We start from the raw sequence: 13,145 nt of genomic DNA on the forward strand, positions 1-13,145 counted from the left end.
CATACACTATAGGAACACACAGCGCAGGCCCTATTTAACAGTATTTATAGCTCAATCTCAAAAAACGGGGTGACAGGTTCCCTTTAACTACACTGCGTATTTGATGCGAATCCGTGCGGCCAAAAACACTGGGGAAACGCATCAAAATCCGCAACGTGTGCACATAGCCTTCGCAGTCTCTAGAGTTGTGGCACATTGTTCTACTGTTCAGAAACACCTGCACAAATAGCCTTCATGGAAGAGTTAGACGAAATCCTCTCCTGCATCCTCACCATAAAATTCAGGGTCAGACATATGCAAAAGAACATCTAAACAAGCTTGATGCATTTTGGAAACAAGTCCTGTGGACCAATGAGGGTAGAATAGAACTCTGTGGCCACAATGATCAAAGGTATGTGTGGAGAAAAAAAGGGCACAGAACTTCAGGAAAAGAGCATCTCGCCAACTACCGGTATTAAGCATTGGGATGTATCAATCATGCTTTGGGGTTGTGCTGCAGCCAATAGCACGGGATCATTTCACTGGTACAGGGAAGAATGGATTAAATGAAATCTTAACAAATTCTTGGTACAAACATAACACATCTGTAAAAAAAAAATCTGAAGGTGAAAAGAGGATGGCTTCTACAAATGGATAACTATCCTAAACACACGTCAAAAAACAATAGGCGGCCACAAAGGGCGCAACCTGAAGGTTTTACAATGGCCCTCACAGTCCCCTGATCAGAACATCATTGAAAATCTGTGGCTAGACCTCAAATAGCAGAGGAAGCAACATGACCCAGGGATCTCACAGAACTGGGGGAATTCTCCAAGGAAGAATGGATGAAAATCCCTCAAACAAGAATCGAAAGACTCTTGTCTGGCTACAAAAAGCGTTTGTAAGATGTGATACCTGCAAAAAAGGGGATGCTACTAGGTACTAACAAAGCAGGGTGCCCAAACTTTTGAATCAGCCCATTTTCATTTTTGTAATTTTTTAAATGTAAAGATGGAAAAAAAAATTGGGGGGGGGGGGGGGGGGCTAAAATACAAAGGAAATGTGTCATCTTTAACTGTAAGGCTATGTGCACACGTTGCAGATTATTTGCGGGTTTTTTTGCGTTTTTGCGCTATAAGAACACTATAAAACCGCAAATAATCTGCATACATTAAGCATCCCATCATTTATAATGGAATCCGCAATTTCTGTGCACATGATGTGCGTTTTTCCGCATGAAAAACGCATTGCGGAAAAATAATGAACCTGTTCATTAATTTTGCGTTTTTTTTGCGGATTTCCCGCTGTCTAATACGTTGGGAAATGTCTGGGAAAAACCGCGCAAAAAACACGCAAAAACCGCATCAAAACCGCACAAAAAACGCATGCGGATTTCATGCGGAAATCTGGTAGAAATGTCTGGATTTCCACAGGAATTTTCTGCATGAATTCCTGAACGTGTGAACATAGCCTATGCCTTTTCATTTTCAACTTGCTTAAAAGAGGTTGCCCACTACTAGCAACCCCTTCTTCAACTAAATGTTTGCTCCCAATTAAATAAAAAAAAAGCATACTCATCTCCTGTACTGGCGCCGTTCCAGAATTCGCAGTCCCAGAGCTCTGATGCAGTGGAATGACGCGGCGTGCCCAATCAGCGCTGGCATCACTGTCCCCGCCTTCATACAGATTGAACATGAAGAGGAAGCCAGGGCTGCAGATGATCTCTGACTTCCTCTTCATGTTAAATCCATACGAAGGCGGGGACAGTGACGCCAGCGCTGATTGGGTACCGAGGCGAGTATAGTTTTTTTTTTTTTTAATCGGGGCACAACATTTAATTCAAGAAAGGGTTGCACTAGTATTGGACAACCCCTTTAACTGTTCACAGTAGCTGTCATTTTGACCAGAGGTGCCCAAACTTTTACAAGCCACTGTACAGTGGTCAAAATAAGTATTTGTTACACTGCTGATTTTCCAAGTTTTCCCACCTACAGAGAATGGAGAGGTCTGTAATTTTTAGCATAGGTACACTTCACCTGTGAGAGACAGAATCTAAAAATAAAATCCAGAAAATCACATTGCATGATTGTTACATAATTAATTTGCATTTTATTGCAATAAATAAGTATTTGATAGCCGACCAACCAGCAAGAATTCTGGCTCTCACAGACCTCTTAGTTCTTCTGTAAGAAGCTTCCTACTCTGCACCTGTATTAATTGCACCTGCTTGAACTTGTTACCTGTATAATAGAGACCTGTCCACACACTGAATCACACTTCAACCTCTCCACCATGGCCAAGACCAAACAGCTGTCTAAGGACACCAGTGACAAAATTGTAGACCTGCACAAGGTTGGGATGGGCTACAGGGCAATAGGCAAGCAGCTTGGTGAGAAGGCAACTACTGTTGGCACAATTATAAGAAAATGGCAGAAACACAAGATGACTGTCAATCTTCCTCGGTCTGGGGCTCCATGAAAGATCTCGCCTCGTGGGGTAAGGATGATTCAGGGAAAGGTCAGGAATCAGCCCAGAACTACACGGGAGGACATGGTCAATGATCTGAAGATAGCTGGGACCACAGTCTCAAACATTACCATTAGAAACACACTATGCGGTCATGGATTAAAATCATGCAGGCCAGGCAAGGTCCCCCTGCTCACACCAGCAGTTGTCCTGGCCTGTTTGATGTCCGTCAATAACCATCTGGATGATCCAGAAGAGGCATGGGAGAAGGTCATGTGGTCAGTTGAGACCAAAACAGAACTTTTTGGTATCCACTCAGCCTCGCCGTATTTGGAGGAAGATGAAGGATGAGTACAACCCCAAGAACATCACCCCAACCGTGAAGCATGGTGGGGAAAACATCCTACTTTGGGGGTGCTTTTCTGCAAAGGGGACAAGACGACTGATCCATATTGAAGGGAGGATAGATGGGGTCATGTGTAGTGAGATTTTGGCCAACAACCTACTTCCCTCAGTAAGAGAATTGAAGATAGGTTGTGGCTGGGTCCTCCAGCATGACAAATGCATCTAGGAAGTGGCTCTGTAAGGCCGGGGCCAGACAAGAGTATGGCGTTCGAACTCCTGCTCTGCTGTGAGCGGGAGCCGAGAGTCATGCGTCTGTGCTCCGAGTCTCTTGCACAGAGCGGATCGGAGCACAGCTGCGGAGGAGGGGGAGAAATGAATTTCTCCATCTCCTCCATTGCCGGGGTCAGCGCATATCGCACATCACTCGGATTATATCTGAGTGATGTGCGTTGTCTCACTTGCACCCATAGGCTTATATGGGAGCAAGTGAGCTGAGTCTCAGCCGAGTGTCGGTGACAATCGCAGCATGCTGCAATTTCACTCGCACGTTGTAAACGGCCAAGATAAAAAACAACATGGGAGCTGCTCCATAGATGAATACTGGTCTGAGTGCTATGCGATGTTTTATCACATAGCACTCGTCCATATTCATTGCTAGTGTGACCCCAGCATAAGAAGCAGTTCAGGGTCCTGGAGTGGCCTAGCCAGTCTCCAGTCCTCAACCCAATAAAAAAATGTTTGGAGGGAGCTGAAACTCAATGTTGCCCAGCGACAACCCCAAAACCTGAAAGATCTGGAGAAGATCTGTATGGAGGAGTGGGCTAAAATCCCTGCTGCAGTGTGTGCAAACTAGGTCAAGACCTACAGGAAACGTCTGGCCTCTGTAACTGCAAACAAAGGTTTCTGTACCAAATATTAAGTTCTGGTTTTCTATTGCATCAAATGCTTATTGCATTGCATGCACTAAAATGAAAATTAATGATGTAAAAATCATAAGATGTGATTTTCTGGATTTTATTATTAAATTCTCACAGGTGAGAGATCTCTCCAAACTTGGTAGGTGGGAAAACTAGCAAAATCGGCAATGTATCACATGTTTACCATATTTTCCCCACTGCATACAGTGTCCACATAACACCTCCATACAGTGCCCCACATAACACCTCCATACAGTGCCCACATTACACCTCCATACAGTGCCCACATTACACCTCCATACAGTGTCCACTAACACCCAAAAGTGCCCACATTATACTTCCATACAGTGCCCACATTACACCTCCATACAGTGTCCACATTACATCTCCACACAGTGCCCACATTACACCTCCATACAGTACCCACATTACACGTCCCTACAGTGCCCACATTACACCTCCACATAACACTTCCATACAGTGCCCACATTACACCTCCATACAGTGTCCACTAACACCCAACAGTGCCCACATTATACTTCCACAGTGCCCACATTACACTTCCATACAGTGTCCACATTACACCTCCATACAGTGTCCACTAACACCCAACAGTGCCCACATTATACTTCCACAGTGCCCACATTACACTTCCATACAGTGTCCACATTACACCTCCATACAGTGTCCACATTACACCTCCATACACTGCCCACATTAGTCCTCCATACAGTGCTCACATTACACTCCATACAGTGTCCACATTACACCTCCATTCAGTACCCACATTACCCCTCCAATGTCTACATAGCACCTCCATACAGTGCCCACATTACACCTCCATACAGTGCTCACATTACACCTCCATACAGTGCCAACATTACACCATAAGGTACACACATTACACCTCCACAGTGTCCACATAGCACCTCCATACAGTGCTCACATTACACCTCCATACAGTGTCCACATTACACCTCCATACAGTGTTCACCAACACCCAACAGTACCCACATTATACTTCCATACAGTGCCCACATTACACCTCCATACAGTGCCCACTAACACCATACAGTGCCCACATTACACCTCCAGTGTCCACATAGCACCTCCATACAGTGCCCACATTACACCTCCATACAGTGTCCACATTACACCTCCATACAGTGTTCACTAACACCGAACAGTGCCCACATTATACTTCCATACAGTGCCCACATTACACCTCCATACAGTGCCCACTAACACCATATAGTGCCCACATATTACCACCAGGTGTTTTAATAACAGAGCTATACAATATATAATACATCTATATAATTAATAGGTGTAGTTGCTGTAGTCGCACGCCTGGGGTGTCAGGTCATCTGTAACCCTCCTTCAGGGGCAGTGGGTAAAGTCTTTGTGGTCGTACACCCCAGAGGTTGGCCCTGGCTTTGAGAATTGGGGGCCCACAGTAATCACGAGAGGATCACTTATATAAACTCACAAATATGGAGTTTCTGTGACTTTAAACAAAGCGGTGACTTGTATTCCATGTCATACTGGAAGAATGAAGGGAGTGTGGCTCTTGGGGGGACGATCAATGCGTCCATTGCTTATGTTAATACGATGCATTCTGATGAGAGATTGTGACAGGATAATGGAGGAGGCTTTTACTCGGGATCATCTCCTGGTGGATCGGAGCCAATTCACTAATGATCTGGAGACAGCACCAGAATTCATTACAAATTAAGGATGGATCAGGGGGGAACTCCAGTCCTCATGACTCAGCATCGAGGTGCAGCCCCCCCAAAAAATGGAGGACAACAGAGGCCTAATAATTACATTCAGGCAGCTGTATGCGGGAAAGCTGGGTGATGACATTTGCAGCGGCAATAATAGCCGTAATGGTGGTTCCCCTGCTGTCCAGATCTGTGAATATAACACCTGACTAGTCGCACATTGATAAGCCCCCTCATATCACTGATAGAGGGGCACACTCAGTGACCATCCCCATGGAATCACAACATTGTAGTTTTATAGCAACTCCGATTCACACATCCAAAATCAGGGTAGAAACCAATCCCTGTATTATTATATAGGCATATCTGCTATTCAGGACTAAGGAAAAGCTGGGTGACAACTACTATGCGAGCTGAGGTAGGAACACTGGTGATTTTCAAGCTTTCCCAGATACAAAACTAAAGTAGAAATCCATCCCTGAATAACTCCTATATAACTATCCCTGCCATTCAGGACTATGGAGAAGCTGAGTGACAACCCCTGTCAGAGCTATGATAGTAATATTGGTGACTAGGGTTGAGCGAAACGGATCGTTCATTTTCAAAAGTCGCCGACTTTTGGCAAAGTCGGGTTTCATGAAACCCGACCTGATCCCTGTGTGGGGTTGGCCATGCGGTACGCGACTTTCGCGCCAAAGTCGCGTTTCGTATGACGCGCTTGGCGCCATTTTTTTCAGCCAATGAAGGGGCGTGGGCAGAGTGATGACATAGGTTTTAGGGGCGTGGACGCCTATCGCCATGTTGTCGCTTGTGCGCTGTAGCGATTTGCACTGTGTAACACCAGCTTTTCAGTTCAGGGACGGACGGAGGGGGAGAGGGAGAGGGAGAGGGAGAGGGAGGGAAAGAGACCCTAAAAAAGTCAAGGTCGCTCAACCCTATTGGTGACTACTCAGGTTTTCCTAGACCCTCAGATACAAAACTTAGGAGGAAACACATTAATGACTACTGGTCTATAGGATTATCTACCATTCAAAGAGGAAATCGCCCAAACTTCACCCACATGTAAATATTTATTGTACTCTATTTATATATATTATCAGATACATTGTTACTATTATTATTATATCCATTACTATCATTACTAATAGATACATTGTTACTATTATTATTATTTCTATTATTAGATACAGTATTACTATTATTATAGCCAATGTTACTACTAATAGATACATTGATACTATTATTACTAATAAATAGAGTGTTATTAGTAGTAAATATCCGCACAGTCACACACACGACAATCAGACGCTGCAGACCTGACCGATCGGTCGTCGCTCCCGGTAATCGCCAGCGGTTTGGTTGGGTGGACGGCCAGGGCCCAGAGCTCGCCCTCACAGTGTCCCTGCATTATCAGGAAAGGTTTATTCCGCTCGTGCACCACAACCTCAAAGATCTCGCTGTCCTGAGTCCCCACCAGTATATGGTCTCCCCTCCAGCACACGCTGCGCACGGATAAACCTGGAAGCACAAGGGGCGACATTAAAGGGGTGCAACATGTGCTAATACGGGTTACTTGTAATATTAGGCACAAAGTATAACAGCTGTAAAATTAAAGGTGATATCTGGGACTTTACAAAAAAAAACAAAAAATGTATCTAGGCACTAACAGGCAGGTAATTGTCTCTTGTGCACGGCACCGTTCTCACCCTGTCCTATCCGATGTCTGATTGATGGGAGTGCAACACCCGGCGAACCCGCCGATCAGCAGCTCCCATTGTTTTCAGAGGTCTCAACGGCCTAGTTATGGATCTGCACAACACAGCTCCATTGATTTAAATAGACGGCAAATGTGCAGTACCTGGCCGTGACCACTATGCAGTTAATGGAGCTGTGCATGTAGATCTGTAACTAAGCAGTTGCGGCCTCCACTAACACCGGGAACAGCTAATCGGCAGGGGTGCCGGGTGTCGCACACCCACCGATCAGACATTGATGACCTATCCCAAGGGTAGGCCATTAATATTACCGTTCCGGATAACACTTTAAGAACCTCTCATAATAGTGCCACCTGGTGGTCAAAAGATCAATAAAAAAAAACCCTACAGCATTTATTTTCTGCCGCAAACATTTTGTGTGGTGCAAATAATTATGGAGGACATCATGATTTCCTCCCAGCTGTCCCAGAATCTGGAATGTCAAACATACTTACTATCTTTACAGACCGAGGCAGGAGTCTGGGAAAGCTCCACCATACACATGATTAGGGAGTATGGGCTAGATGAATGGCGGCATATGGCCAACACCCAGCTTTGAGTTATTAAAAGCACACCATCGCCAAACCTGGAGATAAGCGAATCAATTTGCAAATACCCAGGTCCAGGGGCCACGTCGGTGGTCAATAGCTGCCTGATGGGAGCCCAGCGGACCTCCTCCTATGTGTGGACATCCACAATGCATCACCATCATCAAATCACAAGAGGAGCCGAGGTCTCCAGCAGCTCGGAGGAGGCTCGCAGATTCCTGACCGCTAAAGTATCCTGTGATTTGATTCAGACATCTCTACAAAAATATATTAAAATATGGCGCCATTATGAAATAATGAATCGCTCATGAAGGAACTTAATCCATTTCCTGAAGCCGCAGGGAGCGCATTTTCCACCAGGGGGCGCTCTGTGTAATCACAGACCCTGGGCGGCTGCCATCTGCAGCGTCATAAAAAATTGGGTCAGTGGAGAGATATGACTTCATTCTCAGCCACAGACGGGAAATTTTCCTTCACTTATGGGAACTGCGGAGACATCTCAGATCCCACTGAGGTGAACTGACCACGATGAGAGCATCGCCCCTACAGAACAAGTAATAGGGTGTATTATGTGCGCCCCCTCACACTGAACCATATGACCAATCCGGCTGTGTCCATCCATGTGCATCTATTTAGTTGGCTGGACTTTTGCATATTCAACTATTTTGGATGTTCGTGACATTTTCGTTCCCCCCCCCCGCCTCTTTCAGAGGCTCCGCTATACCTTTATATCCTTGGTCTGTTTCCCTGAGATCAATAACAGTAATAGGTTTAAAGTTTAAATCCCACAGACGCACGCAGCCGTCCCGTCCACCAGTGGCAAATCCCTCCTCGCAGGCATTCATGCTGAAGATCCCCGCCTGGAAGAGAAAGGGTTAACGGATTAGTGGGGGGGGGGGATCTCATCCGGATGGAAGTTACTGGTTTCCTCGTGGGATTTCTGCTCAGATATAGAGATTATTATGGTCACTCCGTGCAGAAACTAACCTTCCCCATCCCCCCTCTCACACAGCTGAGGGTTTGTTACAATCCCTGTTGTAATCCCTGTTTTTTAACATTTTCTATGTGTGTATTTTTAATTAATTTTCTTCTTTGTTCATTTGTTTTTATTAGTAGGATCATCCCTTGCTTAAAGTGAGGTTTGGGTGATTGATCTTCATCTAAAGAAGAATTACTCTTGGCTTTCCCCCTCCCCCCTCGTTTTTCCTTCTACACCTTGAAGAGTCTATTAAGTACGGGAATGGTTATTAATTAAGTATATGTATCTGGACTATTTGACAAGTCTTGCACATGGATGATGGGCATGGTCCGGATGGATATATAGGAAGAAGGATCGTATACAGTAAAGAACAGAAGCACAGAAGAAGAAAGAGTATTTGATAATTAGAATAATGTTGATATGTATATTTAATGGTGTTTGTGTATGTATATGTGGGATAATTTAATTGTATAATGTTTATTATTTTTGTGCATACTAATAATAACTGTATATGTTTTATGCAGATGATATGTGGGATAATTTATATATATATAATATTTTACATTGGGTTTAATTACAATAATTATTCATATATGGTGTATACGGGCTTTCTCTGTTGATTCTCGGAGAAAGATGTCCATAGTTAAATATGTGGTTTCCTTTCTCGGGAATCTCTGGGGATTGAGCCGTTATTTATTTTATTTTATTTATTTTTTAGGTTCACTTGTTTTTGGTTAATATATTTGTACTTTGTATGATCTGTCTTTACGTATGATGTTTATGGCACATATACATTCCTTGTGAATGTTCTTTTTTATATTACAGTTCACTCTATTTCTTCTTTATTGTGCGGATGATGAGGATATGCAGGGATCCTCTTAAATTATAGATAACCTATTCCCTTACATAGACTTCAATTCGGTGTAGAAATGGGAGGAAATGGCTTTCTTTGTGTAGATACTTACAAGGGATCTCCATGTCTCGTGTTGCTTTGCTCGGTGCGGTGTTGGTGAATGGACACTTTTTTTCCTTCCTTCACATTCGGGGGCTTTGCGACATGGCATCCGCTTATGGACTTCTTAAAAATGGCGCTTCGTATGCGCAGGCGCACTTCCTTCGGCATGGGGCACACAAACATGGCATCCTCCTTAGAGCTTCTTAAATATGGCGCCGGTACACGCATGCGCAGTCGCTCGCCTCTCTTCCTCTGCGTCGCCGAAGGTCTCAAATAACTTCCGGTGCGCGTCATGACGTCTGAGAGGGATTTCCTCTAGCGCGCGCCGGAAATGAGTACCCGAGCCGACACAGTTAGGAATTTGGCGGTAGCGTCTTGGCATGCGGACATCTTACTGACTGGCCTGATTTTTCAGGGGGTATTTAATGAGGTAAGGTGGGGGTAGGAACACACTCCCCTTGAGAAAGCACGGGCGAAACGCGCGTCGGGGCGTTCCTGGGCAGCGGCACACAACCATGGGTAAGCATTGATCCACTCACAGTATCTGATTACTATACTATATACTGCATTCTCATCATCCGGGAACAATATATATGCAATTACCTTTAAGGATGTTTTTGGGAATCTTATATGGGAGTTATACTTATTTATTATAGGGTACTTCAATGCTCAATATGACATGGTGAGATGTGATATTTCCGCGCCTCATGGAATCTTGATTAATTCTCTTTGACAAAACTCACATGGTATTATGTACAAGTTTTAATTGGTTTTCAATAAACTTTATTGATTTTATGGTATTTGTGATATAGTGGTCTGTGGGTACTTGGTACTCATTTTGTGGTAGCTATATGGATTTGTCCACTAATTTTTACTAGGTTGGTTACTATTGATAGAGAAGCAAGTACAAGAATGCTTCTGGCTAAGATTAGCTATTTCTGCTTTTTGAATCTGTATCTTAATGCATCAACGCAGGCAATCCTCAGTGAGCAAAACTAAGAAAGAACATTACAGGGCAGGCGAGAGACTTGTGCTAGCTATATAGAGTCCAATTGTTTGTGTTTCTTTTCACTGTCAGAAAGCAGAGATCTTGAAAATATATTTGCAAATTGCATAATTTTTCAAGCTGACAAATATATTATTGTCTACAGGAAACTGGACGACAGCCCTTTAATGATTCCTCAGATGGCGATCTACTCTAGATACTGGAGGGGTGGCTCTCGTGGAGGACTACAAGTTTCAGCACACCCCGTGTGCACCGGATGGCAGCGCTGCTCACCGTGTGCGCTCCCTGGATGGTCCTAGCAAGGTTCATCCCCTTCCACACATAGATGTCTCCATTCAGCGCTCCGGAGTAGGTCACCTCGTCCCTCGCACCTGCCAGGCACAGGATGGTCTGCAGGTCACCCGTCTTCCCAAAGACGCCGCGCTTCGGGGTCAGCGAATTCCCGCACAGAGACCAAAACTGAAGGAGAAAAAGGGCATAATCCATCAGAACCGAATAGCCACAATTGTAGAGGGACAGCAGGTAGCGTAACCCCAATAGAGACACAACGGCATATACTCTTCCCCCAATCACCCCCTGACTAGGGGCCCCCGCACTTCACCATCTTTCATGTGGCAGCAGCAGTAGTCCTTCCATATAATTCATCTAAACCTGATAACAAAGCGTCTGGCCCCGAGGTAATTACTTTAGGAGAGATTTCCTCCACAAATAAGAGCTAAATGGATCAGAGCCCACAAAGCTGCGCACGAGCTGAGCCGGCACTATGGAAAGCAAAACCTCCAATTACGGAGGATGACGGATCGATTCCGCTCTGCTGGGTGAAGGGAACATCGGATGGTTTAATCTCGCCACAATGGATACATCATGGGAAATAAGGATGAGCGCAGCTCAGAAAATGAACATGTCGGATCAATAAGTACAGTGCTTTCCGAAAGTATTCAGCCCCCTGGAACTTTTCAACCTTTTCCCACATATCATGCTTCAAACATAAAGATACCAAATGTAAATTTTTGATGAAGAATCAACAACAAGTGAAACACAATTGTGAAGTTGAACGAAATTTATTGGTTATTTTACATTTTTGTGGAAATTCAAAAACTGGAAAGTGGGGCAGCAATATTATTCGTCCCCTTTAACTTAATACTTTGTTGCATTACCTTTTGCTGCGATTACAGCTGCAAGTCGCTTGGGGTATGTCTATCAGTTTTGTACACCGAGAGACTGAAATTCTTGCCCATTCTTCCTTGGCAAACAGCTCGAGCTCAGTGAGGTTTGATGGAGATCGTTGTGAACAGCAGTTTTCAGCTCTTTCCACAGAATCTCGATTGGATTGAGGTCTGGACTTTGACTTGGCCATTCTAACACCTGGATACATTTATTTGTGAACTAACCATTGCAAATTTTGCTTTGTTTGGGATCATTGTCTTGTTGGAAGACAAATCTCCGCCCCAGTCTCAGGTCTTTTGCAGACTCCAACAGGTTTTCTTCAAGAATGGTCCTGTATTTGGCTCCATCCATCTTCCCATCAATTTTAACCATCTTCCCGTCTCTGCTGAAGAAAAGCAGGCCCAAACCATGATGCTGCCACCACCATGTTTGACAGTGGGGATGGTGTGTTCAGGGTGATGAGCTGTGTTGCCTTTACACCAAACATATCATTTGGCATTGTTTCCAAAAAGTTCGCTTTTGGTTTCGTCTGACCAGAGGACCTTCTTCCACATGTTTGGTGTGTCTCCCAGGTGGCTTGTTGCAAACTTTAAACAACACTTTTTATGGATATCTTTGAGAAATGGCTTTCTTCTTGCCACTCTTCGATAAAGGCCAGATTTGTGCAGCGTACGACTGATTGTTGTCCTATGGACAGACTGTCCCACCTCAGCTGTAGATCTCTGCAGTTCATCCAGACTGATCATGGGCCTCTTGGATGCATCTCTGATCAGTCTTCTCCTTGTTTGAGATGAAAGTTTAGAGGGACGGCTGGGTCTTGGTAGATTTGCAGTGGTATGATACTCCTTCCATTTCAATATGATCGCTTGCACAGTGCTGCTTGGGATGTTTAAAGTTTTGGAAATCATTTTGTATCTAAATCCGGCTTTAAGCTTCTCCACAACAGTATCACGGACCTGCCTGTTGTGTTCTTTGGTCTTCTCTGTGCTTTAAATAGAACCGTGAGACTATCACAGAGCAGGTGCATTTATACGGAGACTTTATTACACACAGGTGGATTATATTTATCATCATTACTTTTTAGTTTTTGAATTTCCACAAAAATGTAAAATAACCAATACATTTCGTTCAACTTCACAATTGTGTTCCACTTGTTATTGATTCTTCACCAAAAATTTACATTTGGTATCTTTATGTTTGAAGCATAATATGTGGGAAAAGGTCCACTGGGCCGAATACTTTTGCAAGGCACTGTATATGTTGGGGTGTACAGAGAGGTGCGGCTCCCAACAGTCCAGTTATACA

At 44.2% G+C, this 13,145-nt stretch overlaps 1 protein-coding gene across 2 annotated transcripts in view; it reads right to left on the reverse strand.

The window, feature by feature from the left end:
* EML5 (EMAP like 5) overlaps positions 1-13,145 on the reverse strand; it is a 225,207-nt gene that overhangs the window by 67,787 nt on the left and 144,275 nt on the right. For both annotated transcript variants that reach the window (XM_069736471.1, XM_069736479.1), the window contains exons 5-7: positions 10,947-11,132; positions 8,458-8,593; positions 6,748-6,949 (exon numbers count right to left, since the gene is read on the reverse strand). In XM_069736471.1, the coding sequence (XP_069592572.1) occupies positions 6,748-6,949; positions 8,458-8,593; positions 10,947-11,132 (524 nt within the window). The remainder of the gene's footprint in view (positions 1-6,747; positions 6,950-8,457; positions 8,594-10,946; positions 11,133-13,145) is intronic.

The sequence above is a fragment of the Ranitomeya imitator genome, chromosome 1 (genome assembly GCF_032444005.1).
Source record: "Ranitomeya imitator isolate aRanImi1 chromosome 1, aRanImi1.pri, whole genome shotgun sequence".
In the NCBI taxonomy this organism is placed as follows: domain Eukaryota; kingdom Metazoa; phylum Chordata; class Amphibia; order Anura; family Dendrobatidae; genus Ranitomeya; species Ranitomeya imitator.